This window comes from Rhinopithecus roxellana, chromosome 12 (assembly GCF_007565055.1).
Source record: "Rhinopithecus roxellana isolate Shanxi Qingling chromosome 12, ASM756505v1, whole genome shotgun sequence".
Classification (NCBI taxonomy): Eukaryota; Metazoa; Chordata; class Mammalia; order Primates; family Cercopithecidae; genus Rhinopithecus; species Rhinopithecus roxellana.
This window is the reverse complement of record NC_044560.1, coordinates 33,835,272-33,862,568: the sequence shown is the minus strand read 5'-3', so window position 1 is coordinate 33,862,568 and position 27,297 is coordinate 33,835,272. Positions and strand designations below refer to the sequence as shown.

The window sequence follows — 27,297 nt, the reverse complement described above, 5'->3', positions numbered from 1 at the left end:
GAAAGTTGGAACAAGACTAAAACCATAGAGATTTATGCAGAGAACATACCTAGTGCTACATATTCATAAAAATGGTAGTTAATGCATACAGTTTTGCTAGTTTTGCCTTCAAAATTAATTAAACTGTATCGATATATTTTGAAGTGTTAAGTCATCTGTATGCTTTAGCTCTTTCTATAGATGAGACAAATGTACAAACAGATTAAACTGACTTTTACAGAATAATTATTCTTTTACCTTGTTGCACGGAAAGGAATCCTCCATTTTAGGATGCACATAAAATGCTAGCCTATATTGATGGCATTGCCTTAACACTTTTCTTTTTTTTTTAGTAATTTTACAGGGCATTAACCTATAAGAGAAACAGTGGATAAACTTGGAAAATGCTAATAGCAAAACCATTTCAGTCATGGCACATATAGCCAGAAGCCAATAATATCCTTCAACTATAGAAATTAGCAGTGTCTTCTGTTTATTACTGAAACAGGATTCCATGTTCAAGCCAGAAATTGTCATTCAACAGAACAAATCAGGTCAAAACAATCAACCACACAATGTGACAAGACAAAAGGATGTACTCATGTGATGAAAAACAAACATAACAAATAATCAAACTTTTATTTCCTTGAATACAGTATTGATGGTAAGATTGCTAAGAGGTCATCCCTATATTTAGTTTAGATAAAGGCTTCCAGCATAGAACACTGTTAAGAAGTAACTGTCAGGAGCTATGCAGAAGTGATGAGAGGCAAATACTATAAAAACTGGAAAAGCAGGTTTTGATTTTCTATAGACTTTATTACACATTATTGAGACAAATGCAGATAATTCTTAATTTATCTAATTTGTGAGCTTAATTATTTCAACAAAATATATGACCCTCACCAGACAAACAGATAACTCTAAATCTACTCTGAAAATCTAATCAATTGAGAAGTATTACCTATTTGGAGACTATGTAGTATATCAAAGATAAAGCTCGTATTCTCACAGAACATATGGGGTCATTGGCAGCCAACCAATAATGAAGTAAATATTCTAATATTTGGGAAAATACTGAGAAAACTAATAAATTGTCCTGGACATTATTTATTCTTGCCTTTACAAAAGACTTACACATCCAAATGAGGTTAGTTTAGAGTAGAGGTTTTGAGTCCAGAAAATGTTCAAAGTCTAATACAGCCATGGCTAATCAGAGACTAGAGAACCTTTACAAAGGTAAGTAGGCTTGAAAACCTTTGGAAACTGAGCAGTCTTATTTTGAACTAGCATGTTTTAATCAAAGGTATGGAACTAATCAAGTATCAATTAAGAATTACTGGAATGCACCCTCATGCCAAACGATGACTAATATGCTATTTCCTACTATGATGACTCCTTGATTTGAGACAGATGGCATAAAAAAAATATTGCTAGCCATACAATGAATTTTACTCTTCTGCCTCTGCTCTCTAAAGAAAAATCTTATTTTTTCACGTAAGAAACTCATGGAATTGAGTATTAATTAAAGAAAAGATAGGGTAAGTATAACTGGGGGAAAGACAGTACCTCTGATTACACAGGAAATCCATGAAAGAATTAATCATAAGAGAAGAATCATTTTTCCAGTAGCCCCACTGCCATGAATGATATCTTTATGAGCCTCGGCCACCTTCTCCAATGGATATTGAGAACCTATTACAGGTTTCAACCAGCCAATTTCCATTCCAGCTTGAAGGGCTGCTGCATATTGCTGAAATTCCTCCTAAGAAAAATGAAAAATAAATTTCTTTTTGTAGTGAACCATGATTTAATTTTCAGAAGCATTAAAAAAACTTCAGAATCTAAGTGTTATACCATAGTCTCTTACAAATGTGTGACTTTTGTGAACTTGTCCATAACAATAGAAAAAGTAGTTCTCTACATGATAACCATAAATCCCATCTGCCCGAGACAGTGTTAGTGTACAAAATACCTATTGTCCTGAAATAATTAGTAGTATCACATTTCTGTCTCAAAGGTATGCTTACTTGGATATAAATTATATTGTCACCCTAGCTGTCCTTCTGGTGACAATCCTTACCAACTCCCTCTAGTCATACAACTAAGTTTAACATCTACTCAAACTTTCAGTTTGCCTGAATAGGCAAACTGTACCAATGTTTAAGTTATCAAAATCAGAAGTACTTCTTTTCCTACCTTGGTTGAGGAAAACAGAGTAACTCCAATTATACTCGACTCCTTAGCCATGGTGTCCCGTGGGTTTATTTCAATAGTACCTCTGTTGCCAACAACCTAATATGAAAAACAGCAAGTCTACAGTTAAAGATTACTGCAAAATAGTGTTAAATTGTGGTAAAACATTAAAGTGGTAAAAAAAAAAAAAAAAAAAAGAGGAGGAATACTTACTATCACTCGACCTCCATGTGACAGAAGACTCAAGTCTTTACTAAGATTTACATTAGCTAACATTTCAATAATTACATCAATTCTTTTCTCACCAACATATTTCTATATAATAAAAGAGAAATGTAGAGTAAGATAGCAAGTGAAAAACTGTAAAATAGCTACTATCTGTACAAGATATTATAAAAATGTTTCAAATGATATATAAATGCTACATCTTTGAAACTAATAATGCAAAAGTTTAAATAATCTAATTATATAATTATGATGTAATTCCAAGGTACCAGCTAGAACATCTAAAATGATAAAGAATTGTACTAAATACATTGCTGTAATGAAATAAAATTTGCCTGGAATTTTCAGGTGCTAGACTCAACTTGAGTATAAAATACTTTTCCTTAGCTGAAAATTTTCTATCTTTAAAATAAAATTTCATAAAGAAACAACAAATCAAAAGTCCCAAAGCCCCAAGGGGCTCCCATTTTTATTAATAAACAAAAAGCAAAAGAAAATATCATTAGCTGTTTGGTTTTGCATGATTTTTGTTGTTTTAGTGTATCTGGTTTTGTTTTAAATGGTTTATAATCTGTTTGACGCACTAATTCTTTTGGGTTCTTGGATGATGGATGCTGGCTCTTACAAAAAGCTACACACATCTACATTATATTCATTTTATTTTGACACACACACACAAATGAATCCTTGTGCCAGGGATTACACTAGGTACTAGGAATGCAAAGACAAACAAAGGGAGCTCAAAACAAAACTAGTGAGAAAGATGGGAAATACTACAGTCATAACTATAATGCAATGGGCTAAGTAACACATTAGCAGAAATAAATCATACAATACAGAGAAAAAAGGTTAAAGATTGATTGCCTGCCACGGTCAGAGGAAGTTCCACAGAGACGATGAACTTGGCCCTGAGGGATGAATAGGAGTTTCCTAAGCCAAAAGAAAGGAGGATGAGTAAGGGGAAGTTAGATCTGAAGCTGAGTCAGTCTGGACCAAAGAAAAAGAAAAGCGAAGATGGAGGGGACTGAGACCACAGGACTGAAATACAAGCAGAGCTGAAGCATGTAATCAGGTAAGGGGGAGTGGCAGGGAGAGGAAGAGGTAGGAGAGAGGAGACTGTAAGTTGGGACAGATAGCGAAAATACAGTGAATGCCATGTTAAAGGATTTGGATTGCGTTTTTGTTGTTGTTGTTGCTGTTTTCTACAGCTGTTTATTACTGTACGTGCAAGTACAGTAGGGAACAGAGAGACAAAACTCCTGTCCTCATAAAGCTTCCATTTTAGTTGTTTCTGGAGTTTTTTTTTTTTTAAGAGGGAGATGACAGCATAGATAAAAGGGGATATTAGCTTAGTTATGAATAACACTCAAGGCTGGAGAAACTGAGGCCTAAACTAAGTTATGGTGGTGAGTGGAACAGAGATAAGGAAATACATTTGAAAGGCATGTCAGAGAAGAAATTGATAAAATGAGGTAACCAACTTGCTGGGTAGGAGGGAGAATGATAATTAAAAGACAGGAAAAACAAATAAAATGAGGGTTTCTCTCTTGAGCGACCAGATGAGTAGCAATGTCTAGCAGGTTGATGGCATGAAGGAAGTCAACTCACGCCAAAGACAGTTTTGGAAATCAACAGCATATGGGTATTAAGGGAGCCACAAAAGTATATGAGACTGATCAGGATGAAAGTCTAGCACCAGGGAAGATGTGAGACCAAGCAAAAACAACCTAAGGAATATGAATATTAAATAACATGAAGAGGGGGAGACTGAAAGTGAAAAGTCAGGAAAGTAAGAAGAGAACCAGTTTCAAAGAAATGTGGTCAGGGTCATATGCTCCTGAAAAATCAAACAGGATGAGGACTGAAAGAAGACCAGCAGACTGTTAATTAGGAGCTTCTCAGTGACCTCTGAGAAGCAGTATAAATACTTGGGCTATAAGCAAAACTGCAGTGAGAAGTGATGGACGGTAAGGAAGTAAAACCAATAAATACTACTTTTTCAAGAAGTTTTGTGGGAAAGAGGAGGTGAGCGAGGGGGGTGAGATAAAGGTTAAGAGAATGTTTTTGAGAATGGGAGAGACTTAAGCAGAAGGAGTCAGTTGAAGCTCCCAAGACCTCATGATCTTAAAATTAGATTACTGCTAAACAAAAACCATACTCTTAAAATAATGAGCCATTTCTCATCTTTGTGAATATTCTTGGATAATGGTATCAGCAGTGAGTGCTAGATCTTAGGTTTCCCAGACGTATAACAAAGGAGTGCTTTTGCTGGGCTTTTTGGTAAGATGATTGCCAAAAAGGTAATAAATTCTCACTCCTATTTTTTCCTTCATTTGTTTACACAGTACTCAATATTTGGGAAATTCTAATCTCCCTAACATGAGGAAGTGGTTGAGGATTAGCAAAGCAACAAGTGTTTAGCAAATTGCTACTATAGTACAAGTGAAGAACTTCGGAATCTGCTTGAATTCTGTTAAATGCAGCAACTAACTAAATGCCACCTCACCATTTTGGATGCAGTAGTGATTATTCCTCCAAAACATCCAGCTAACAAATGAACTTCATTCCCTGGGCCACACAGATCCGATTTGTAATCTATGGATATCTCACCTTCCATGGAGAATTCACATCAGTTGAAATTATATTAAGAATACCTCACAGCTGCAAATATAAAGCTGCAGCTTTACTTAAAAAGTTATTTGCATTAAAAAAATCAATTTTTATAGCTATAAGATTCTAGAGAAGTTATATTCTACTTAACACACATAAACAATACAAAAATGATAGTGACGGTTTAAAATTTAGACATCTCTGTTTTTTAAATAAATTAAAGTTTTAAAACACACATAAAAATTCATCTAGGCACTGAAAAACGGAAGCAAACAGCTTTAAAGGAGTAGTTGGTTAAAAACGTGTTAAAAAACCACGTAAGTCTCCAAGGAACAAAGTTTGACTTTTGTAAAATGGTGGAAAATTTTACCTTAATTTTATCAATATAATTCACTTCTCTGTGATTGAACACTTCATGGGCTCCATTTTGCAAAACAATCTTTTGTCCTTCCTCAGTACCAGCAGTGCCCAAAACCTTTAAGCCATAAGCTCTAGCAATCTGGCATGCTGCTAATCCAACCTGAAAAACAAATACAACCCAAGAGTTACATATTCTCTACATTCCTGCAAACACTTACACACATACAAGGAACTTAAGACTCCTATAGGACCCACACTAACTTTAAGGAACTTAAGAGTGTAAATGAAGAAATAAGAAAAATAGCTAACTTTAATTGAGCATTTAAAATATTCCAGGAACCATACTAAATAATTTCTACATATTGCTTTATTTTATTCTCACAATGACCCTATAAAGTAGATACTATTATTGTCCCTATTTTACAGATAAGAAAGTTGAAGCTTCAAATTATAAGTAATTTGGCCAAGTCACATGCAGAGATGGAAACAGGAGCTAGACCAGTCTGACTGCAGAACTTGAGTTTTTAACCACTGTATCAATATGTTTGCAGGGTTTAAAGATGATCAGAACATGCTCTCTGACTTCTTTGTGCACACGAAATTCTAAATAACAAATGTAAGGCTTCTAACATTTAAGGAGAAGAGACAGGTATATGGGCAAATTAACTAATTCATCCATATGGTTTATAGAGTGTTTACGATGTGCTACACATGGTACTTAATGTAAGAAAGAAATTTACATTCTAAGGGTGGAGGAAGATAATCGTCATATGAACAAATTGAATGAATAAAATAAATTCAGGAAATAAAAGCGCCAAGAAAAAATAAGACTGGCTATTGGGTTAGAGAGATAGGAATAGGGGCTATTTAGGTCATCAGGAAGGGTCACTCTGAAAAAACGAGACCTGAAAAAAGTGAGGAACAAGCCACAAGAACATCCGATCGGCCATGTGGAGGATGCCGTGGGCAGAGTGAATGGCTACTGCTAACCTGGGGAGCTGGGAATGCAGTTGGGGTCACAGAACAGAAAGAGGGGCAGTGTGGTTCAGGGAAGGGCATGTGCGAAAGGGTCGAAGATGAGGCCAGAAAGGCCGAGTCACATAGGATCTGAGGGGTGAAGGTAGAGGTTTCTGAGTATATTAAAAACTATGCAGAACCACTGGAGAGCTTAAGCCAGGAAACGATCTGGTTGACTCAGGCTTTAAAAAGGCTGCTCCAATTACATGTGAGGCGCAACGAAGGCGGTGAGGAAAATGGGAGGAGGAAGATCAGTTTGTAGCTGTTAGAACAGTCTAGATAAGAGATGAAGCTGGCTTGAACAAAGGTGGTGGCACTGGAAAAAATAAACAAATTCAGATATAGTTCAGAAGTAAGCTAATGCGACTTCCTCACAGACTGAATGCGGGAGATGAGGAAAAGAGAAAAATACAGGATGTCTCCTATGTCTTTGGCCAGATTAACTGGGTAGAGTAACTGAGAAGGAGACTGGAGAGCACTAAGTTTGTGAAAATCTCCAGATTTCACTTTGCCAAGTGTAGTGGTGCATGCCTGTAATCCCAGCTATGTGGGAGGCTGAGGTGGGAGGACTGCTTGGGCCTAGGACTTTGAGGAGTTTGAGGTTGCAGTGCTCATACACTGCACTGCACTGCAGCCTGGGTAACGGAACAAGATTCTGTCTCTAAAAAATAAAAATAAAAGAACCACTTGGAACATGGTGAGCTGTACAGTGCTCATCTACTTAAAGGTGAAGATATTCAGCAATCAGGTGAATATGAGTATGGACTCAAAAGAGTTCAGTTGGAGATATATATTAAAGATTCATTATCTTACAGACGGTATTTAAAGCCAAAGGATTAAGTGGAACATGGTGGCTCATGCCTGTAATCCCAGCATTTTGGGAGGCTGAGGTGGGTGGATCACCTGGGGTCAGGAATTCGAGACCAATCTGGGCAACCTGGCAAAATCCCGCCTCCCAAAGTGCTGGGATTGTAAGAAATCACTAGAATACCAGATCAATGTGCTTAGCTTAGCATAAAAGAGAAATCAAAGTAGTTTAAGAGGACAGACAAAAGAGCAATTATTTAAATAACAATACTAGGAAATATGTCTGATTAGATGACAAATGATTATACAAATAAGTGTCACATACATTGAGAACAGAGTTTCCCAAACTTGGCACTATTGACATTTTGGGCCAGATAATTATTTGCTGTGGGAGACTATCCCATGTATTGAAGAGTATCTACCCCCTAGATGCCAGAAACCCTTCCCCAAGGTGTGACAACCAAATACGTCTTCAGACATTGCCAAATGTCCCAGAGCAGAAGGAGAAATGATACAAAATCACCCGCTACTCATAACCAGTGATTTACAGGGAGGACTGGGTTGGGCAAGAAAAGAATTAAGATGAAAAATAATGATAGAAACAGATTAAAGTTGTAACAGATTTCCAGGCCTGAAATGGACCTTAAAGATTATATGGCACATGGGAATAACAAGGCTGGACTCAGCCAGGTTATGGCAGGAATTTGCTTAACTGAAACAAATACATGGAACTCACTGTCTGACGGAGGAGAGAGACATCCAATTAGATACAACACAATCCACTATGGGGTGGGCCCAATTGATTTTCTACTTTAATTTTCAAATTTAAATAAAATACCTCTAATAAAACCATACTTTAAAAAGCTAATGTAACTACATCTCCTGATGTTCTAACTGCTTTAAAAGGGTACTCAATAGCTCTTTTAAAAAGGCACTGTTTATTCTATTCTTGTCAACAATTATACCAGCAATACTCCTTTGACAGATTATGCACCATTATGTGTCAACTAGTTTTCTTCTACTTATTTTGCTAACACTAAAATAGGGCACTCCTCACCAACATATCTGGATAATAGCTGTGTTCATAAATTCCACACCATTTTAAACACAAAACATAATCCCCAAGGAATTTGAATTAAATGAGGACAGAAAGTACAAACAGACGCAAGGCAAAACCCAGTACTGTTTCCCTCTGATAGGACAGGGAGGATCAGAAGCGCTTCACACACCAGGTCGACAGCCTATCCCTGCCAGCCGAGGATTTAACAAACTCAGCCAGCTCAGAGAACAGTGTGGATTTCACCTTAAAAAAACAATCATGGTGAAGCAACTGGGCTTTTTACAAGAGGGTAAAGGGAATATAAAGAGATTTTCTTTAAACTCTTCTCTCCCCTTTCTACTGAAATCTTTCCCTTCTGCACGGAGCACGATGTTAGCTCTCTGAAAGCCAGGGTAATTTAAATAAATGTATGTGTTTGACAGATCCTTTAGTTATTTAGGGTTAAATTTAATTTAACCAAAAAATAGCCTCTTCAGTGAAGTTAAACAATGGGAGTTTTGGACAAGGTGTATCTGTCATATTTTCTCAAGCCCCATAAAGACAATCTTGGTGTTTTTTAATAAATTGTCTGATCTGTGAAATCCTCTAGAATTGACCTATTGGAAGTGTAGGAAGCTAGGTGTGAAGCCTCACATCTACCTAAAGAAACAGAGACAAAAAGGACTGAAACTACCTGTCCTTTCACTTTTAAAGGTAAATTCACATTTTCAAGATACCAATCATTATTCAGGGGACAACGTGCCATTTAATATGTTATTTCTTTCAATCCACTCTCCAGAATACACAGTGCTCTGTAAGGGTTAACAGCTTTCTCAAAGTAAGTATCTAGCCCCAGGCCTTTTATTTTTAAAATGCAAAATCTTATCTCCAAAATTTCCAAAGCATCCATTGATAGAGTTTCTGTGGATTTCTTGTTAAATTCTAACTGCAGAGCTCTAACTTTTCGCTCTAAGCTCCTGAGAGGCAGATTGGCAGCTAGTTTCTTGAAGAGGTTTCTCACAGCCCTGTGTTGGATGATTTCACTGAAGGGCTTATTTTAAGTTCAGAGTCCTCCTCCCCCATTCCCCCACATTAGCATTTTCAGCCATGGGTTGTGGTGTTAAGGACAGGCCTGTATACTGCACTCCATGAATGTCATCAAAGCACAGCAGGCAAGCAGCAGAAGGGAGATAGAAAGGACTAAGAATTCACAGTGTAGCTTTACCGTGCTGTCTGGGGCAACATAGGTAAGCTTTAATGAGCCTTAGTTTCCTTATCTAAGGGAATATGGAATTAACATCAACCTTAAAGAACTGTTTAAAATTCTAAATAAATATTTTTATATGCTACTTGAAGGCAAAAACAAGGCCAGTTTATCTTAGTCCACACCCACTACAGGTGGGAAATCTAACATATTTTTGAAGGGGTGCTCTGTTGGGTTTATTAACCAAGAAATGCTAAACTAATGACTAAATATCACCTTCAGAAGACCAAAATCAAAAAAGCTTTACTACATAAAGAAAAAAAGCATCTTTGACTATATTTATAAATCTGACTTTTAAAAATGACCAAAGGAACTATAATGAAATAAATTCAAGCTTGTTTCAAAATATACTAAAAAAAATACTTACTCCTCCACTCGCCCCATGAACCAGAACACTTTCTCCAGCTTTCACACGGGCACTGCAAAAGAAAGTATAAGTTACATCACCTTATATTTTGAAGCTAATTAATATTAGGTGTTTTCATCATCTTAAGGAATTTCTACCCTTAGTCTGGCTAACACTAACACAAAGAGCAAATGCAAGCTGATATACAGCCCCAAATATTCCCTAAGCTTCACAGAATAAACAAAGCCTTCAATTCATTTATTTCTTTAACAAGTATTTATTGGGAGTCTTTATGTTCCAGGCACTATGCTGCTGGACACTGGGATCACTATGCGGCGCTACTTCTGAGTAGCTACAGTCCTTGTAGGTCATGAATTGAAACTGCTGAGCCTGGAGGATCTGGAATCTCTCATTCCCATATATCCCCACAGAAAGGGCCTCAAAGCAGGTTTATTATAGCTCAGTCTTTATTCTGTGGTCTAGAGTAATGTCCAAGTAAACACAGTAGCTATTTTTTTTGCCCGAGGAAAGAAAGTATTTTTTTCTTCTCTCCATGTCTCCGAACATCAGGTTGCACCAGCCTTGTACTCTCACTTCAGAGAGCAAAGCTGAGTCAGCAAAGGTCAGAGAGTCGGAAATGCAATAAATCCTATCACAAAGATTCCCATGTCATCCCCTAAAATGTCCAGATTCTCTGGTGAAATGGCATTTTCTTTTTACTTCTGGTTCATATGACTACTTTTCTAGTATATACTGAAAAGAAGGGACATGCAGCAAGGCATGAGGGGATGCCTCACTATTCCAGATGGACAGTGCCAATGTCACAAGCCAGCAGATGCTGTGGGATCCAGATCTGACTCTCAGAAAGGATCTCTTACTTCCTTGAACAATGTGGGGTGGCCCCACTGTAGAGACATTATGGAACATTATGCTCCATCTGGGAAAGAGAACACAGTAACCAGAGTCCTGCTCCCAGCTGTGCACCAACAACTGAGAAGTGGCAACAATGAGCAATAAGAGAAGCTTTCTCCCACACTCTTGCTTGGCGCTAAAGAGAATGAGGATAATATGTTAAAGTAAAACATAAACATAAGGGGATAGGATCACTAGTGTTAAACTATGGGATATGAAATACCTCCCAACTAAATTTTTCAAAAATTCTTATACGATGCCCCTCAAACACTAAAGACACATTCTCATAAAAATCCCTAGGCCTGGGGTGAGGGGAGAAAAAGCAGGCAAATCCTTTCCTCAATCCTTGTGCAGAGTCTCTGTGACAGTTAATTTTATGTGTCAACTTGACTGGGCCAAGGAATCCGATAATTGTTCCAACATTACTCTGGATGTTTCTATAAAAGTGTTTTTTTTTTTTTTTTTTTTTTTTTTTTTTTAATGAGATTAACACTGAAATAGCTGGATTTCGAGTAAAGCAGACGACACTCCAGAATGTGGGTGTGCCTCATCCAATCAGCTGAAGGCTTTTGTTCTCAAAGACTGACCTCTGATGAGCAAGAGTAAATTCAGCCAGCAAACTTTCTAGGGACTTAAACTGCACCTCTTCCTTGCGTCTCCAGCCTGCTGGCCCACCACAACAGATTTTAGACTCACCAGTCCTCCACAATTTCATGGGCCAACTCTTTAAAATGAATCAATCTGTGTGCGTGCGCACGTGTGTGTGTGTGTGTGTGTGTGTGTACACAGTGACTGACTCTTAAGGAATTTATACAGAGATAAATGATAGATTAGATAGATCAAATAGATAGATGATTGACTGATAGACAGGCAGACAGAGAGACACACATCTTGTTGTTTGCTTCTCTGGAGGACCCCGACTAATACAGTCATCTTCCCTGGTGCTCACAGCACTCAGCCTGGCCTTCCATGCTGCTGTTCCCTACCATCTTCTAGTCACTAAAGACTAAGACCTGGCACACAGCCTTTCTCTTCCACCCCAAATCCAGCTCCAATCAAGGAAATTCAGCATTCCCCAGAAAATCAAGCATCACAGTTCCTGAATTTTCCTCCACGTATAGCCACTCTCTCCCAGGGCTATAACTACCAGCAACCATTCCCCCTGAGAAGTATCAGATGCCAATAACCAGGATTATGACACTAATCTATCCTAATTCTGAAAACCCATATTCTCTCAAAATCTTTCTTCAACTATACAGAGATTATTGACTCTCAACAGCTCCATTTCTGCCCACTTGCTGCTCCTGGCCTTCCTTCCATCCCTCCTCAGCCTGGATTGCATAGTAGATTGCCCAACCTCCTCTCCCCACAGTCGCCTGTGCTCTCATTTCCTTTGCACCATTCCATTTTGCCACCAATATTCCAGCCCTGGATTAATGTTCAAATCTAGCTTCCTTGATACTTTATCCAAATGACTAAGTATTATAGAAAAAAAAAAAAAAATCACATGACCATGCATTTTGGTGCCACTTCAGCTCTGATTGTTAAAATATCACTTTTTGCCTCCTACTTAATTGTGAAAAGTGAGGCAATGACATATAAGTACCTTCAACACTCCACCTCCCTACCCATAAATGTTTCCATAATTGTATCATCTTTACCCCTTCTAGGTTTTACGGATAAGCTATCCTTTCCATACTGGAAGCCAGTCTCTCTACCTATGTCCTAAGTCCTTTCCATCTTACCTTATGCAGATTTTGTTTGATCTGTAAATATGTTCAAGTCTTGCCTAGTCTTAAAAAAAAAAAATCCCTTTTTCCCACATACTCTCCTCAGGTAACCTTCTACTCTCTCTTCCTTGTCTCCCCGATTTTTAAAAGAATAGTCGTCACTCAAGGAATTGATTTCCTCTTCCTTCCTCAATCCACTCAATCAAGCTCTTCCCACCATTCTATTGAAAAGGAACTGACTAATGTCACCAATGACCTCTTAATTGCTGGGCCCAACTGTTATTTGTTTCTGAACAGACCTCTGTGTTGCATTTGACAGCTGGCCTCCCTCCTTAGTAGCAATATCAATTGCCACTCCTAACGCTGCCAGCAGTGATTGTTGTGAACTTGTGAAACTGTGTGAGCCCTATACTAAGAACTTTATACACATTACCTCCAAATAATTCTTACCACACCCTAGCAGGTAGGTGCTGTTATTATCTATGTTTCTCAAATCAGGAAACTGCACCTGAGATGTTTAAGTAACTTAACCAAGGTCACACAACTAGCACTATGTGAAGACATTAACCCAGGCCTTTCTGTCTTCAAAGCCCATGCATTCACTGGATGCTTAAGGGATACCATGACCTCTAGATTCTGCCGGCCATGGAATCCTTTCAGTCTCTTACGAGTCTATCCTTTTTCTCTCACTACATTCTTAAATGGTGATGTTCACGAGGGTTCTATTCTCACTCCAGTGTTCTCACTCCCTGAGGGATTTCAACCACTTCTCATCTTGTCAATTCTTACATGCTGCTATCCCCAAATTTTTATCTCCAGTCTTCAAGCTTCTGACTTTATCCAATAGGCTACTGAACCTCTCCATTAGGATGTGTGTCTCACAATTTCAAATCCAAAACTGAATACAGCTTCCCTCTGAAAACTTTCTCCTTCTTTTCTTCGTCACAGTTAAACATGAACCAAGCTAGAAAGCTAGACTACTCTTAAGCTATTCTCTTACCTCATTCTCTACCTCCAAATAATCACCAAATACCCCTGATTTTACCCCCACTAAATAGTCATTCTTTCCTCTCTACTTACTTCTTCTACCAGAACCCTTGCTCCATAAGGATTTTGTCTAGTGGAGACTCCTATAAGACACTCCTATCTCTCTCCATTCCTGTCCTCAAATCCATCCTACACACAGCAGATAAGTGATCTCAATCAAACATCACAATGGTAGTCTCCTCAATAAAGCATTTCATTACTTCCAGTCCTTTACAGAGCAATAGATGAGCTCTATAATCTGTCTTTTACAATCTGAATTCTATCTATTTGATGACAGTTAACATTTATTGAAAGATTACTCTGTTCCAACTTTATTCTTCACTACTCTTTCTCTTGAAATTTCCTCTCTAACAAAATCAAGTTGCTATAGCTGTTCCCACATACCACATTGTTTTTCCCCATACTATCCCCATTGTCTAGAATGTCCTCTCTCCTTCTAGTTACCCTTCCTCAGGTGAATTCCCTCTGATGCTTTTCAAATACTTAGTAGACGGGATTAAAATATAGATTCTCAGGCACCAGCTATGGGAACTGACCAGAGGGTCTGGGATAGGGCCCTATAGTGTACTATTAAATTGCTGCCTGGATGATTCTAATGGATAACAAGATTCTTGAACCACGGCTTTAAAATAATAAGTCTTTTTTTTCCTTTTTTTTTTTTTTTTGTGAGACGGAGTCTCGCTCTGTCGTCCAGGCTGACATGCAGTGGCACGATCTCAGCTCACTGCAAGCTCCGCCTCCTGGGTTCACGCCATTCTCCTGCCTCAGCCTCCTGAGTACCTGGGGCTACAGGTGCCCGCCACCACGCCCAGCTAATTTTTTGTATTTTTAGTAGAGATGGGGTTTCATCGTGTTAGCCAGGATGGTCTTGATCTCCTGAGCTGGTGATCCGCCCATCGTGGACTCCCAAAGTTCTGGGATTACAGGCGTTAGCCACCGCGAAAATAATAAGTCTTACACCTTGCCAGGAAGCCCTACCTCATCACCACAGGCACATGCCTTCTGAGCCTATATATCCCTATGCACATTTCTACCACTGTACTTCCCACATTATATATAAATATGATCACTCTTATGTCATTTCCCTTACTAGACTATGAGCATCTTGAACACAGTGTTCGCTCTTTTTTGTATCCCCAGTGATTAGTACAATTTCCCAAATTCACAGTTTCCATTATATAAATGTTTAATAGTAAGTAACTGGTAACCAAAAGTAATGAACAGATGAATGGACAGACAACTAGAAGGGAGGCAGTTAACACTGCCCTCTTTTGGCATTGGCCATAAAATTGACAAAGTGTGTTATTACCTGTGGATCAGAGCTCGATAGGCAGTAAAATATGGGATACCGATGGCAGCTCCTTGTTTAAAGTCCAGTTTTTCAGGTAGTTTGTAAACAGTGTGGTCTGCTGCAAGAGCATACTCTGCATAGCCCCCAGAGATCGTGCTGCTAGTGAAAACTCTGTCACCTTTCTAGGGGAAGAGACAAATGAATAAATGCAGGAGGACTAAAAATATTACGTCAAAATAGGTATAATCCTTTATAACAAGAAATAAGTGAATACTTATCTATTGTTCTCTATATCTAGGGTCTCATATAAATAATTTTTGGTTTTTTGAGTTGGAGTCTTGCTCTGTCACCCAGGCTGGAGTATAATGGCATGCTCTCAGCTCATCGCAACCTCTGCCTCCCGGGTTCAAGCAATTCTCCTGCCTTAGCCTCCCAAGTAGCTGGCATTACAGGCACGCACCACCACGCCCAGCTAATTTTTGTATTTTTAGTAGAGACGGGGTTTCACCATGTTGGTCAGGCTGGTCTTAAACTCCTGACCTCGTGATCTGCCCACCTCGGCCTCCCAAAGTGCTGGGATTACAGGTGTGAGCTATGGTGGCCAGCCATAAATCATTTTAAAATACTGAACATTTAAAAATATTTAATAATGGGAACTGATGGGAAGAAAATCTAAGGAAAACAGAAAAAAACATAAGGAAGGATAAACTTCCTTGAATGGCATCATGATGATGCTGATGGCTCAGTCCATGAAGAGCTTGCTATGTCAGGCACTGCATTAAGTGTCTCTGGAATGTTATCTAATTTCATCTTCACAACAGCCAGTGAGGTTGGCATGTTTATTATCTCTTATTTTAGAGCAATCCCCACTACACAGATGAGGAAATTGAGGAACAAAGAAGTTCAATAATTTCCTCAGATCAAGCAGCTAGCAAATAGCAGGCAACATAAACTGTTATTTTTCCCAAAATGCTAGGGAGAAGAAACAAATAAAATCTGAAGTTTCTTCCACACACCAAACACCTACTCTAAATCCCATCCATGAGTTTCCTCACCCCTGCATTGCCACTATGTCTCATGCAAACACCCAAAGGCAGAAAACCATACTAGGACCCTGATAGCAGATGACCAGGACAACCTTCTTCTTGTCACGGCGCCAGAAACACAGTAAAGTCTCAACAAATGTCTGTTGGACCTCACTATTAAAAAGCAGATGCAGGACTCAGGGTGAAGTAATGCCCTAGCCAGGCACTATTAGTCCAGTATGTAATCCACACGTTAGGAAAAATTGGACTGCCCACTGTAACCACCAGCCTTAACTCCTCCTTCTTAAAAAAAGTAAATATTCCTTAGAAGAGGCAAATTATTAAGGCAATGATTGCTCAGTATACTTTAACAGAAATCTGAAAATGTAGAAATGCTATCTGATAGGATAAAGACAAAAAGATTCAAAAGCCATCCAAGAATCAAAGACAAGTACCACCACTTAATATGGTTGCCTAGAAATGTCAAATATGATGAAGATTAATCCTGTTTTTACAGCTAAAAAACATGTTAAATTGATTTCAATATAATTCAAACATTTACTGTGAATATACGATATAGAAAGCATTATTTCAAGTTATGTGAGGGACATCAATACCACTGTCCCTAATGTCAAGCATCCTAGACTCTAGGAGGAGAGAAAAGCAAACGATAGAAATAATTATAAAAGCAAGGCAAACATGATGAGCCACTGAGGACAGGTAAAAGAAAAAGAAAGAAATCACTTCTAAGTAGAGGAAATTAGGAATAGCTTCTTTGAGAAACTAATAATTGAGGTAAGTCTTGAAGAACAGGACAAGATTTTGAAACCTAGAATGGGGAAGAGTCATTACGGGTGAAGGAAACAAAGTTGGCAAAATCATAGGGACAGGAATAAATGCCAAGAAATTAGCAGCATTTATTACCAATGAGTAAGCAGACTAACGTGTGGTACGTAACCATTTCAGGAGATAAAATGAAAAGAAATTGAAGCTAAAGTGTAAAATCCTTTGAATCCATGTTTATAAGTTTCAATTAAATTTTGTCAATTAGAAGAACCAATATGAACAAAAACACAGACATGAGAGAGCATGGGATGTGCAGGGAAGGACAAACAGTTCATTACTGAAGAATATACTACACTGTGAAGAGGAGTGGGAGGTAAGACTGGAAAAATAGATGGGAGAGAGCATGAAACAGTCTTATTTCATAACAATAAGGAATTTTAAGAGTCTTCCTGAAGTCTACAAGACATGGATGCAAGAATGAAAACAGAGGTGTAAAACAATCATAATTAAATTTTATAAAAGGATTCATTCTAGATTAAGGATGAATTCCCGGGAAAAGAGGAAGTTACGTAGCCATTATAGAAATCCAGGTCGGGGGTGTAGTTAAGTAGGTAAGATAGCCTGAACTAAACTACTGGCAGTGGAAATGGAAAGGAGAGAGAAAACAGTTCTAGTAAGGGAAAGTGAGGAGTAATCCTCAAATCCCAGAAGTCACCAGGACAGTCACACAAGAGAGGCACTATCTGCAGTGAGAAAAGATAAGCTAGTTTTAGACACGTTTTGTACGAGATTTCTGGAGGTTGACCATGTGAGTCCAGTGTCTCCAACAGAACTCTCTGCAGTGATGGAAATGTTCACATCTGCACTGTCCAGCAGGGCAGCCACTGGACACAGGAGGCTATTAAGCATTTGAAATGTTGCTAGAGTGACTCAGGAACTGAATTTTCAATATGAATTTAAGTTGAATTTTAAATTGCCACATGTGGCTAGTGGCTACCGTTTTGGATAGCACAGATCCAGAGTTTAGCAGAAAGTTCTACGCTAAAGATGTAACATGTGATAATGGCAACAAAGAGAGTGTATGAGATTGCAAAAAAGGTAAAGAATACAGAAAGCAGAAGTCTAAATAGAGACTGAGAGCCCTAAGCAACACCAAGATTTGAGGAATATCCAGAGAAAAAGAGAGGCCTGAAAACGGAAGGGGAGAGGAGAACAGAAGAAAATGATGTCACAGAAGCTGCAGAAAAAGTTTTTTAAAGAAAAAGTTGTGGCTGAGAGTGTCACATGTCACAGAGAAGTCAAGAAAGATAATAACATAAAAGGGCCCATTAACTCCAGCAATACAGAGGCCATTAGTGACATTAGCAAGAGTCCTTTCAGTGGAGCCATGGGGGCAGAAGCCAGGTTGCCACAGGCTGAGGAGTAGAAAGTTGTATGAATTTGCCAGTCTTCCTGTACAGGGGAACAGTAATCTTCTCTGTGTCAACCTAATTTTGGTAAGGTGCTGCCAAAGTTGAGTAGGTCAAGGAATTATGAAGAAAGATGCTAGGACATGAGTCTACTATGAATATGTCTTTTGGCATATATATATATATATATATATATATATATATATATATATCTCCTAATCATAATATTTTCAGTGACTGAGTCAGAGCTCCAAAATTGTATAGTGACCTTGCATTTTTTCATGTTTTACTTATTTTTCAAAAGAATTAACTTTCTCTTTATCTTATGAAGCAAAATTTATAAAAAGAATTAAAAATTATATTAGCTTGTATATCATCAAGAGTTGGGAAATAGTCTAACTTCCTTGTGTGCTTTCTTTCCTTACATATTTCTATTAAATCAAAAAAATCACAGTTCATTCTGTGGGGACATGAAGATACAGAAATTATCCAGCACCTATTCACAACAAAGTAGTAAACAAATAAGGCCTCTGGATAAAATCTAATCTCTTTTTTGACTAGAAGAGTCTCCCAAGTGGCAGAAATTGTGTAACAGGGCCTTTTAAAGCCTTAAATAAGATGCAGTTGAAAGCTATGTCCAAATATTTTAAGGAAATAAATTAAGCCAAACAGAAATAATTAAAATTGCAATACCTTGAAAGCAGATGCATTATCTCCAACAGCTTCTATCACCCCAGCCACATCTGAGCCAGGAGTATAGGGTAAGAGTGGTTTTATACTATGAGTACCAGAGCGAATGTATGTCTCCACAGGGTTGACACCACATGCATGGACCTTGATTAGAACCTGCAATGACAATGTATTTTAGTTCACAGAAAGAATATAGGCATTCATTTAACTTTATGCTAGGACTGTGCTGATTATTGGAGCTATCAAACGGGAGAAAAAAGCAAAACAAATATGTGCTTGCCTTCAACAAGCTCACATTCCAGTTTTACAAGCTAACATAAATAAGTATGACAGAATGGCTATGTACTGTATTAAAAACATTTTGGGGAAAATAGTGAAAGAAATATTTAAGGGGATATGTGGTAAAGACCTCTGCATGTTCGTCAAACCCATTTTCTTCTTTTCCTGGGTACACAGAAAGAGAGGTGCTTCTTCACCTCCCTCATGGTTATGATTAGCCAAGTGACTGAGTTCTAGCCAATGGAATGTTAGCAAAAGTGACAGCAGACACTTGCAGGCCTGACTGATTAAAACTTCCTAGCCAAGCCACACTGTGCTTTTCCTCTTCCATGGAGACCCTGGAAGACAGGGGTTGGGTGGCAGAGCCACATGAAAGAAGAAGCTGAGTCCCTAAGTCACTGTTGGAGAACAGCTACCCACTCACATTTGAGAACTTTTAAATTTAGTGTATAAGAAATAATTATCCGTGGCTGGACCATTGTAATTTTTAGGTTACAGCAACTGTAGGAGTTAATTTTACCTTAATTAACAGAATGATTACCTCTGGTATAAAAGTCAGGGAAGGTTTTATAAAGGAAGTGGTATTTGAGTTAGGGTTTAAAAGATAAGTAGAAATTAGGAATGAGAGGAAAAGGATAGTTTGGGTAAAAAGAAAAATAGCACGTGCAAAGACAGAGGAATGAAAGGGAGTCTTAAGAAAATTGGACAAAATCTCATGTTGTTACAGCACTATATCTCTATATGGAAAGAGAGTGATGAGAAAAAAAATTGTAAAGATAGGTTATAGCCAAACTGTAAAAACTCTCATAGGCTTGCTAAGAAAATTAGACTTGGGAGGCATGGAGGGTGCAGTAATAAAAATACGTAATTTAAAATCAAAAGTATATTATTAAAGTCATTGGAGATGATTAAACTATACACTTAAATTCTCATGAATCACACATGAAAAAGCACGAATGCAAAAGAAAATTGTTCTCCCAGCATGCAAAAAATAAAAATCATGAATGTTTGTAATAGAATAACTTATTCAAAACTCCTTATGTGTCCATTCAGAAAAATCCAATTATTGCACTACATAGATCATTCCCTACATCAAAAATTTTCTTATAACCAAAGGTTATTCTTTTTCATACATCTACTTCACTAATTATCAGGTTTATGTTAACTTTATCAATGTCCATATGTATATATAGCATAAATTGCATCCTAATTCAATGTCTTTAAAAATAATTGTGACTCAGCTTCTTTTGAACACTATTTGCAAGAGACTCACACTCAGTATAATTATGGCCTCAATAAAGTAATTGTATTTCTACCTGATGGTCTTTTGGAATTGGTACTGCAATATCTGACTGCAATTTCAGGACTTCTGGTCCACCAAATTCAAAAACTCTAACAGCTCTCATCAACTTCTGTCTGGTCGCCATGGTGATCTAGATACTAAGAAAGAAAAAAATTAATGTATTGTCACATTGTATCTAAGATACCACCATGTTTTTTCCCCCCTGGAGGGAGCAGATCAAACAATTTTTTCAAATAACAATTTAAATCATGAGCTTATCACTGATCTCATTTCATGTTTAAGGACCTTTCATCTTACAAATCACTCAGCTACAAAGCAAAATACTTCATGATACTTACTGTAGGGATTCAGTGCCTTCAACAAAGGAATCAAATATGCAAACAAAAACATCTGGATAGACATAGCATGATACCATATTTAGGTTTTCTTGCTTGGGTTGCGATTTTAGAAATTTCATGAGTTTAGTTTTATTAACATTAGGTAAACCGCCCTCCTTTTGTTAGATTATGAAACATTTCAACCACTTCCCTGACACCCAGTGTATTGGTTCATTTTCATACTGCTATGAATAAATACTGGTGACTGGGTAATTTATAAAGGAAACAGGTTTAATGGACTCACAGTTCCACGTGGCTAGGGAGGTCTCACAATCATGGTGGAAGGCAAAGGGGAAGCAATGGCATGTCTTACATGGTGGCAGACAAGAGAGCTTGTGCAGGGGAATTCCCTTTTATAAAACCATCAGATCTAGTGAGACTTACTCACAATCACTAGAACAGCAAGGGAACTCCCTTCCCCATGACTCAATTACCTCCCACCACGTCCTGCCTTCCCAACAGTCTCCCAAAATCTTAACTAATTTCAGCATAAACTCAAAAGTTCAGAGTCCAGTCTCATCAGAGACAAGGCAAGTTCCTTCTGCCTATCAGCCTGTAAAATCAAAAGCAAGTTAATTACTTCCTAGATACAATGGGGGTACAGGAAATGGGTAAATACAGCTGTTCCAAATGGAAGAAATTGGCCAAAACAAAGGGGCTACAGGTCCCATGCAAGTCTGAAATCCAATGGGGCAGTAAAATCTTAAAGCTCCAAAATGAACTCTTTTGACTCCACATCTCACATCCGGGGTCACTCTGATAAAAGAGGTGGGTTCCCATGGTCTTGGTCAGCTCTGCCCCTGTGGCTTTGCAGGGTAAAGACTCCCTGCTGGCTGCTTTCATTGACTGGCATTGAGCGTCTGCAGCCTTTCCAGGCATACAGTGTGAGCTATCAGTGGATCTACCATTCCGGGGTATGGAGGATAGTGGTCCTCTTCTCACAGCTCCACTAGGTGGTGCCCCAGAAGGGACACTGTGTGGGGGCTCCCAGTTCACATTTCCCTTCCACACTGCCCTAGCAGAGGTTCTCCATGAGGGCTCCATCCCTGCAGCATACCTCTGGCTGGACATTCAAGAATTTCCACACAACCTCTGAAATCTAGGTGGAAGTTCCCAAACCTCAATTCTTGAATTCTGTGCACTGGCAGGCCCAACACCACATGAACGCCTCAGAGGCTTCGGGCTTGCACCTCTGAAGCAATGGCCTGATCTGTATGTTGGCACCTTTAGGCCATGGCGGGGATGCAGGGCACCAAGTCCCTAGGCTGCACACAGAATGGGCGCCCTGGGCCCAGTCCAAGAAACCATTATTTAACTCCTAGGCATCTGGGCCTGTGATGAGAGAGACTGCTGCAAAGGTCTCTGACATTCCCTGGAGACATTTTCCCCATTCCATTATCTTGATGATTAACATTTGGCTCCTCCTTACTTAGGCAAGTTTCTGCAGCTGGCTTGAATTTCTCCTCAGAAAATGGATTTTTTTCTATTGCATCTTCAGGCTGCAAATTTTCTGAAATTTTATGCTCTACTTTCCTTTTAAACATAAGTTCCAATTCCAAATCATATCTTTGTGAATACATAAAACTGAATGCTTTTAACAATGCGCAAGTCACCTCTTGAATGCTTTTTTACTGCTTAGAAATTTCTTCTGCCAGATACCCTAAATCATCTCTCTCAGGTTCAATGCTCCACAGATGTTTAGGACAGGTGCAAAATGCCACCAGTCTCTTTGCTAAAACACAACAAAAGTCACCTTTGCTCCAGTTCCCAACAGGTTCCTCATTTCCATCCCAGACCACCTTGGCCTGGACTTTATTGTCCAAATCACTATCAGCATTTTAGTCAAAGCCATTCAACAAGTCTCTAGGAAGTTCCAAACATTTTTCCCACATCTTCCTGTCTTTTGAGCACTCCAAACTGTTCCAACCTCTGCCTGTTACCCGGTTCCAAAGTCGCTTCCACATTTTCAGGTTATCTTTACAGCAGTACCGAACTCTAATAGTACCTATTTACTATATTAGTTCATTTTCATATCACTATGAAAAAACACCTGAGACTGGGTACAATTCATAAAGGAAAGAGGTTTAACGGACTTGCAGTTTCACGTGGCTGGGGAGACCTCACAATCATGGCAGAGGGCAAAGGAGAAGCAAAGGCACAACTTACATGGCCGCAGACAAGAGAGCATGTGCAGAGGAACTCCCCTTTATAAAACCATCAGATCTCCGAGATCATCCTGGCTAACACAGTGAAACCCTGTCTCTACTAAAAAATAGAAAACAAACAAAATTAGCCAGGCGTGGTGGTGGGCACCTGTAGTCCCAGCTACTTGGAGACTGAGGCAGGAGAATGGCATGAACCTGGGAGGCGGAGTTTGCAGTGAGCTGAGATCCTGCCACTACACTCCAGCCACTACACTGCAGCCTCAGCAACAGCGCAAGACTGTCAAAAAAAAAACAAACAAACAAAAACAAAAAACAAAAAACAAAAAAACCATCAGATCTCATGAGACGTATTCACTATCATGGGAACAGCATGCAAAGGACCTGCCCCATGATTGAATTCCTCCCCCAGGTCCCTCCCATGATATGTGGAAATTGTGGGAGCTACAGCTGAAGACGAGATTTGTGTGGGGACACAGCCAAACCATATTACCCAGCTTTAACAAATCTTAACATTTAAAAAACCTAAACTATTATAGATATAATTGAAGCCAAACCTGTTTCTGGCCCACCCTTTCAAGAGGTGACTATAACCATAAATTCAGTACTCATCATTCTCAAGCATTTAATATCACTTCTACATGTGTATGTAATATTAAACAATATGTGTTATTGTTTTGCATGTTTTCAAAATTCATACAGTTTAGGGAATACAAAAATCTCAAAAACTTAATGCTAAAAGGAAAAAGCAAATTCTGATTTGAAAAAGAATTCTACAATTTGCTTTTTCCTTTCAGCATTAAGTTTTTGAGATTTATCAATGTCGAAACATTTGACTTTCTGTAGTTCACTCATTTTAACAAAAGGAGAAAAATGTCAAAAACTAAAAACAGTGCACCATATGCAATCTTTTATAAATTACAAGGGCACAGCTAACCTTTCTGTCATATCACTGTTAATATCAAATGAAACAAAAACTCAGTTCAAATAACCTATAAAAAGGCAAAGAACATTTGTACAGAAAATTATATAATCCTAGAAAATTTTATGTACCTGTAAAGATGTAATGAAAGGTTTTGACTACATCCCCATAATTTTATCTGTGGGTTATCATAATTTCTTGAAATCAACCAAATAGTGTTAGATTCTGCCATCACCTAAAACATCTGCTTCAACCACAAGAAGTTTAAACATTGAGAAGAGTTGCAGAAACCAGGACCTGATATGAAAGAATTCAGACTTTTACTGTATCAGAACTCCACACAGGACTACTCAGAACAGAGCCCATACTGGCTATAAAATGTCATTCCACATTTCCACATACAGCGGCTGGGGCAGGGGGTGGAATCAGAAGTATTTTGGTAGTGTTATTGATGGAAAGTTCCTGATATAATCAATCAAAAGTTTGTGTCACTTTAAAACCCTTAAAATGATTTAACACAGTGTCTAGTACAAAGGAGAAAGTGACATTTCCAAGGTTGTTTAGCAATGACATATCCTGAAGGGTGGTCCTCGGGGGGAAAAAGAGGCAGAAGCAGGCAGACGGCATAAAGATTGCACTTTAAAACAGCTTGGCAGTGTCTGACAGGGAGATGATCTGTCAGAGGGCAGGGCTGGGAAAAAACAGCCCACTCCTCCTCAGCAATCTCACCACTCTTACTTCCATTCAGGTCTTCACTCTAGCTGAGAATTCTTTAGACAAGGAAGTGAAAGTGTCAAGAAAATAAAAAAGAAAAAGGTTGCCCAGATGAGAATTTTCCATGGTGGATATAAGAACACAGAGGTTGTTTTTGTTTTGTTTTGTTTTTTCAACATGGTGTTATGAGAAGAGCAGGTTTTGGAATACGCAGCTCAAAGTGTGAGTCCCAGCTCTATTATATAGCAGCCACATGGCCTTGGGCAAGGCAGTCAACCATCTGAAATCTGGGCTCCCACTCAGAGTTACATGCTAGAGACATGGCAAGCACCAAGCAAAGAACTTAGCAAACACATGCTCTTGTATATAGTAGACATCATTATTGGTTTCCCCTCTATTCTTTTCAGTTTCTGAATCATAAGGATTGCCTGAGCCCAGGAGACCCAGCCCAGCCTGGGCAACATGGCAAAATGGCATCTCTACCAAAAAAAAAAAAAATTAGCTAGGTGTGGTGACAAGCACGGGTGGTCCCAGCTACTCAGGAGGCTGAGCTGGGAGGATCGCTTGAGCCCAGGAGGTCAAGGCTGCATTGAGGCAGTGAGCTGTGATCGTGCCACTGCACCACTCCAGCCTGGATGACAAAATGGCATCTCTACCAAAAAAAAAAAAAAAAAAAAAAAAAAAGCAGACTAGAGAAGTCAATAAAATGTTATGAAAAAATATATACTCTATAGTTTTATAATTATCTTTAATTTAATATAACGATATTTACAGGACTCTGGTTGTGAAAACAAGCTCTTATTCTCAAAGAATTCGGTGAAGATGACTTAAACAAAACATTAATACCAAACATTGGTTGTTACCCAATGTGTATTTTTCTGAACCTTAACTGTGCATGAAGCAGTGTGTTAAACTCAGAGAACACAAAGAGCAAGGAGAATATGCCCCACCCTGCCCCTAGCTTCTGTAAGCTAGCTGGGTGCTCTCTCTCTCACACCTACACACATACCCTATGAGATGCTTGCTCTTTTTCCATTTTCCATTATCTACCTACTTCCTACCTATTTCTTTCACTCACATCTCACAATTACCATAAAAAAAATTGTTGTAATAATAAAAGTAAAATCACTCTGAAACAGGAGCTGTATCTCCCTGCCATGCCTCGCCCCCCTCCCCCGCCCCCACCACACACATGCATTTTGGCATTGGCTAAGTGAGAGAAAGGAATAAAGAAAGAGGACTCATCCTACTGGATTTGGAAGACTCATCTGTTTTGTCCAGTACCACATTATCCTATTGGGCTTGAAAGTGATGGGGCATGGCCTGACCACACTATCTCCTACTTTGCTTCAGCTGATCTTATTTCCCACTGAGCCTTTAGCATTCTAATTGATCAGGCTCCAACCTGCACTCATTGCCTTTGAACTCACCTATCCACGGGATCATCATATGCTTCATAATGATGAAGCCTGTCAAAGGAGATTATACAAATAATAAAATAACGTGGCATACTGATAGCAAACAAGATAATACTTAAACTCCTGTAATACTGGATTTCTTCTAAAAAGCATAAGTCTTTCACTTTCATTGACATAACTATTTTCACAACAAGTAGAGAAGTTATTAAAACTATGATTTTATGCAGAAGTAAAAATAAAATCGCCATCCATTTTATGGATGAGAAAATATCACAAGAGGTTAAGAGACTTGGCCAGGGTCACATAGAAGCAAAGCTAGAACCCAAGTCCTATAATTAAATGGTGTTAGCTGATTTTTTTTTTTTTTTTAACTTTACAATCCTTTTCATCTCACCCTTTGAGATGCTGGCATATAAGACCCTTTACTTCATAGAAATAAACTTTACAATAGTGATAGTGAGAAAGACTGAGCTAGAAAATGTGAAATCAAACTAACCTGCAAGTAGAATCACATATTTTATGACTAAGGCATCTGCTTAGAGTTTGAAATTTCTCAAATGCCCACTAAGTCAGGGAATGCAGCAGAAATACAAAGGACATGATTCTATTTTTAAAAATGTGTAAAAAAAATTACTCCCTAGCATCGGATCCTTGTGGACAGGACAGACCTTTCCATTGCTTGTGGTGTTTAATTAAACTATACTTCAAACAGGCCTTCCTGTTTATTAAATATAAACTTTTAAAAATTGGAGTCCCTTGGTTTAATTTTTGGTTTTATTTTACCTCTGAAAGGTTGCCAATATGCCTTACAAATCTAGGAAATAGAAAATCTAAAATCCCTCCTCCAACAGTGATCTTTTTCCTGGTCATGCTTGTATCCATTTGATTTAAATGAAAATTAAAGGAATTGGGAAAATGTTAGAAGTATATTTTAACACAGAAAGAACAGATCAATTCACAAAGCCAGAACAAAGGAACATTATGAGACAAGAGCAAAAGTAAAATTAAATAAGAATTCTGGCAAGAATTTTAAAAACTGAAAACTTAGAAAAGAAATCATTACAAAATGTCCTGCTGCTAATAAAAAATAACTCATGTAAGTATATGGTGTATTAATAATCCAGAAGGTAAAAAAGTCAAGAATTACAAGTGGTCAAAGAAAGTCTCTTCCTGGCTGTGTGATCTTATCAGGTCACTTCTGTTCACTTGTGACAGGACGGAGTATGAAGAAGGGAGGAGTTTAACAGATAATTCCGGACTCCTCCAGGTTCCCTGATGGTATGGAACAGGGCAGTCTGTTCCCTAATGTTGGGGTAGCAGAGCTCGGAGAGATTTGCTGCTGAACTCGCTGCGCTAACCAGACACGTAATCACAGTGGCTTCAGTGGGA

At 38.5% G+C, this 27,297-nt stretch overlaps 1 protein-coding gene across 5 annotated transcripts in view; it reads right to left on the bottom strand.

Moving 5' to 3' along the window:
* Positions 1 to 603: 603 nt before the first annotated feature.
* Positions 604 to 27,297, bottom strand: part of CRYZ (crystallin zeta) — a 28,063-nt gene continuing 1,369 nt past the window's right edge. The window contains exons 3-11 of one of the 5 annotated variants that reach the window (XM_010381090.2): positions 25,921 to 25,959; positions 20,329 to 20,452; positions 18,737 to 18,889; positions 14,842 to 15,005; positions 9,865 to 9,916; positions 5,381 to 5,530; positions 2,389 to 2,490; positions 2,179 to 2,274; positions 780 to 1,744 (exon numbers count right to left, since the gene is read on the bottom strand). In XM_010381090.2, coding sequence (XP_010379392.1) covers positions 1,583 to 1,744; positions 2,179 to 2,274; positions 2,389 to 2,490; positions 5,381 to 5,530; positions 9,865 to 9,916; positions 14,842 to 15,005; positions 18,737 to 18,889; positions 20,329 to 20,439 — 990 coding nt within the window. In that variant the 5' untranslated portion in view covers positions 20,440 to 20,452; positions 25,921 to 25,959 and the 3' untranslated portion in view covers positions 780 to 1,582. Of the gene's footprint in view, positions 1,745 to 2,178; positions 2,275 to 2,388; positions 2,491 to 5,380; positions 5,531 to 9,864; positions 9,917 to 14,841; positions 15,006 to 18,736; positions 18,890 to 20,328; positions 20,453 to 25,920; positions 25,960 to 27,297 lie in introns of all 5 variants that reach the window. The other 4 variants (XM_030942907.1, XM_010381093.2, XM_010381089.2 and 1 more) reach the window with 4 other exon arrangements.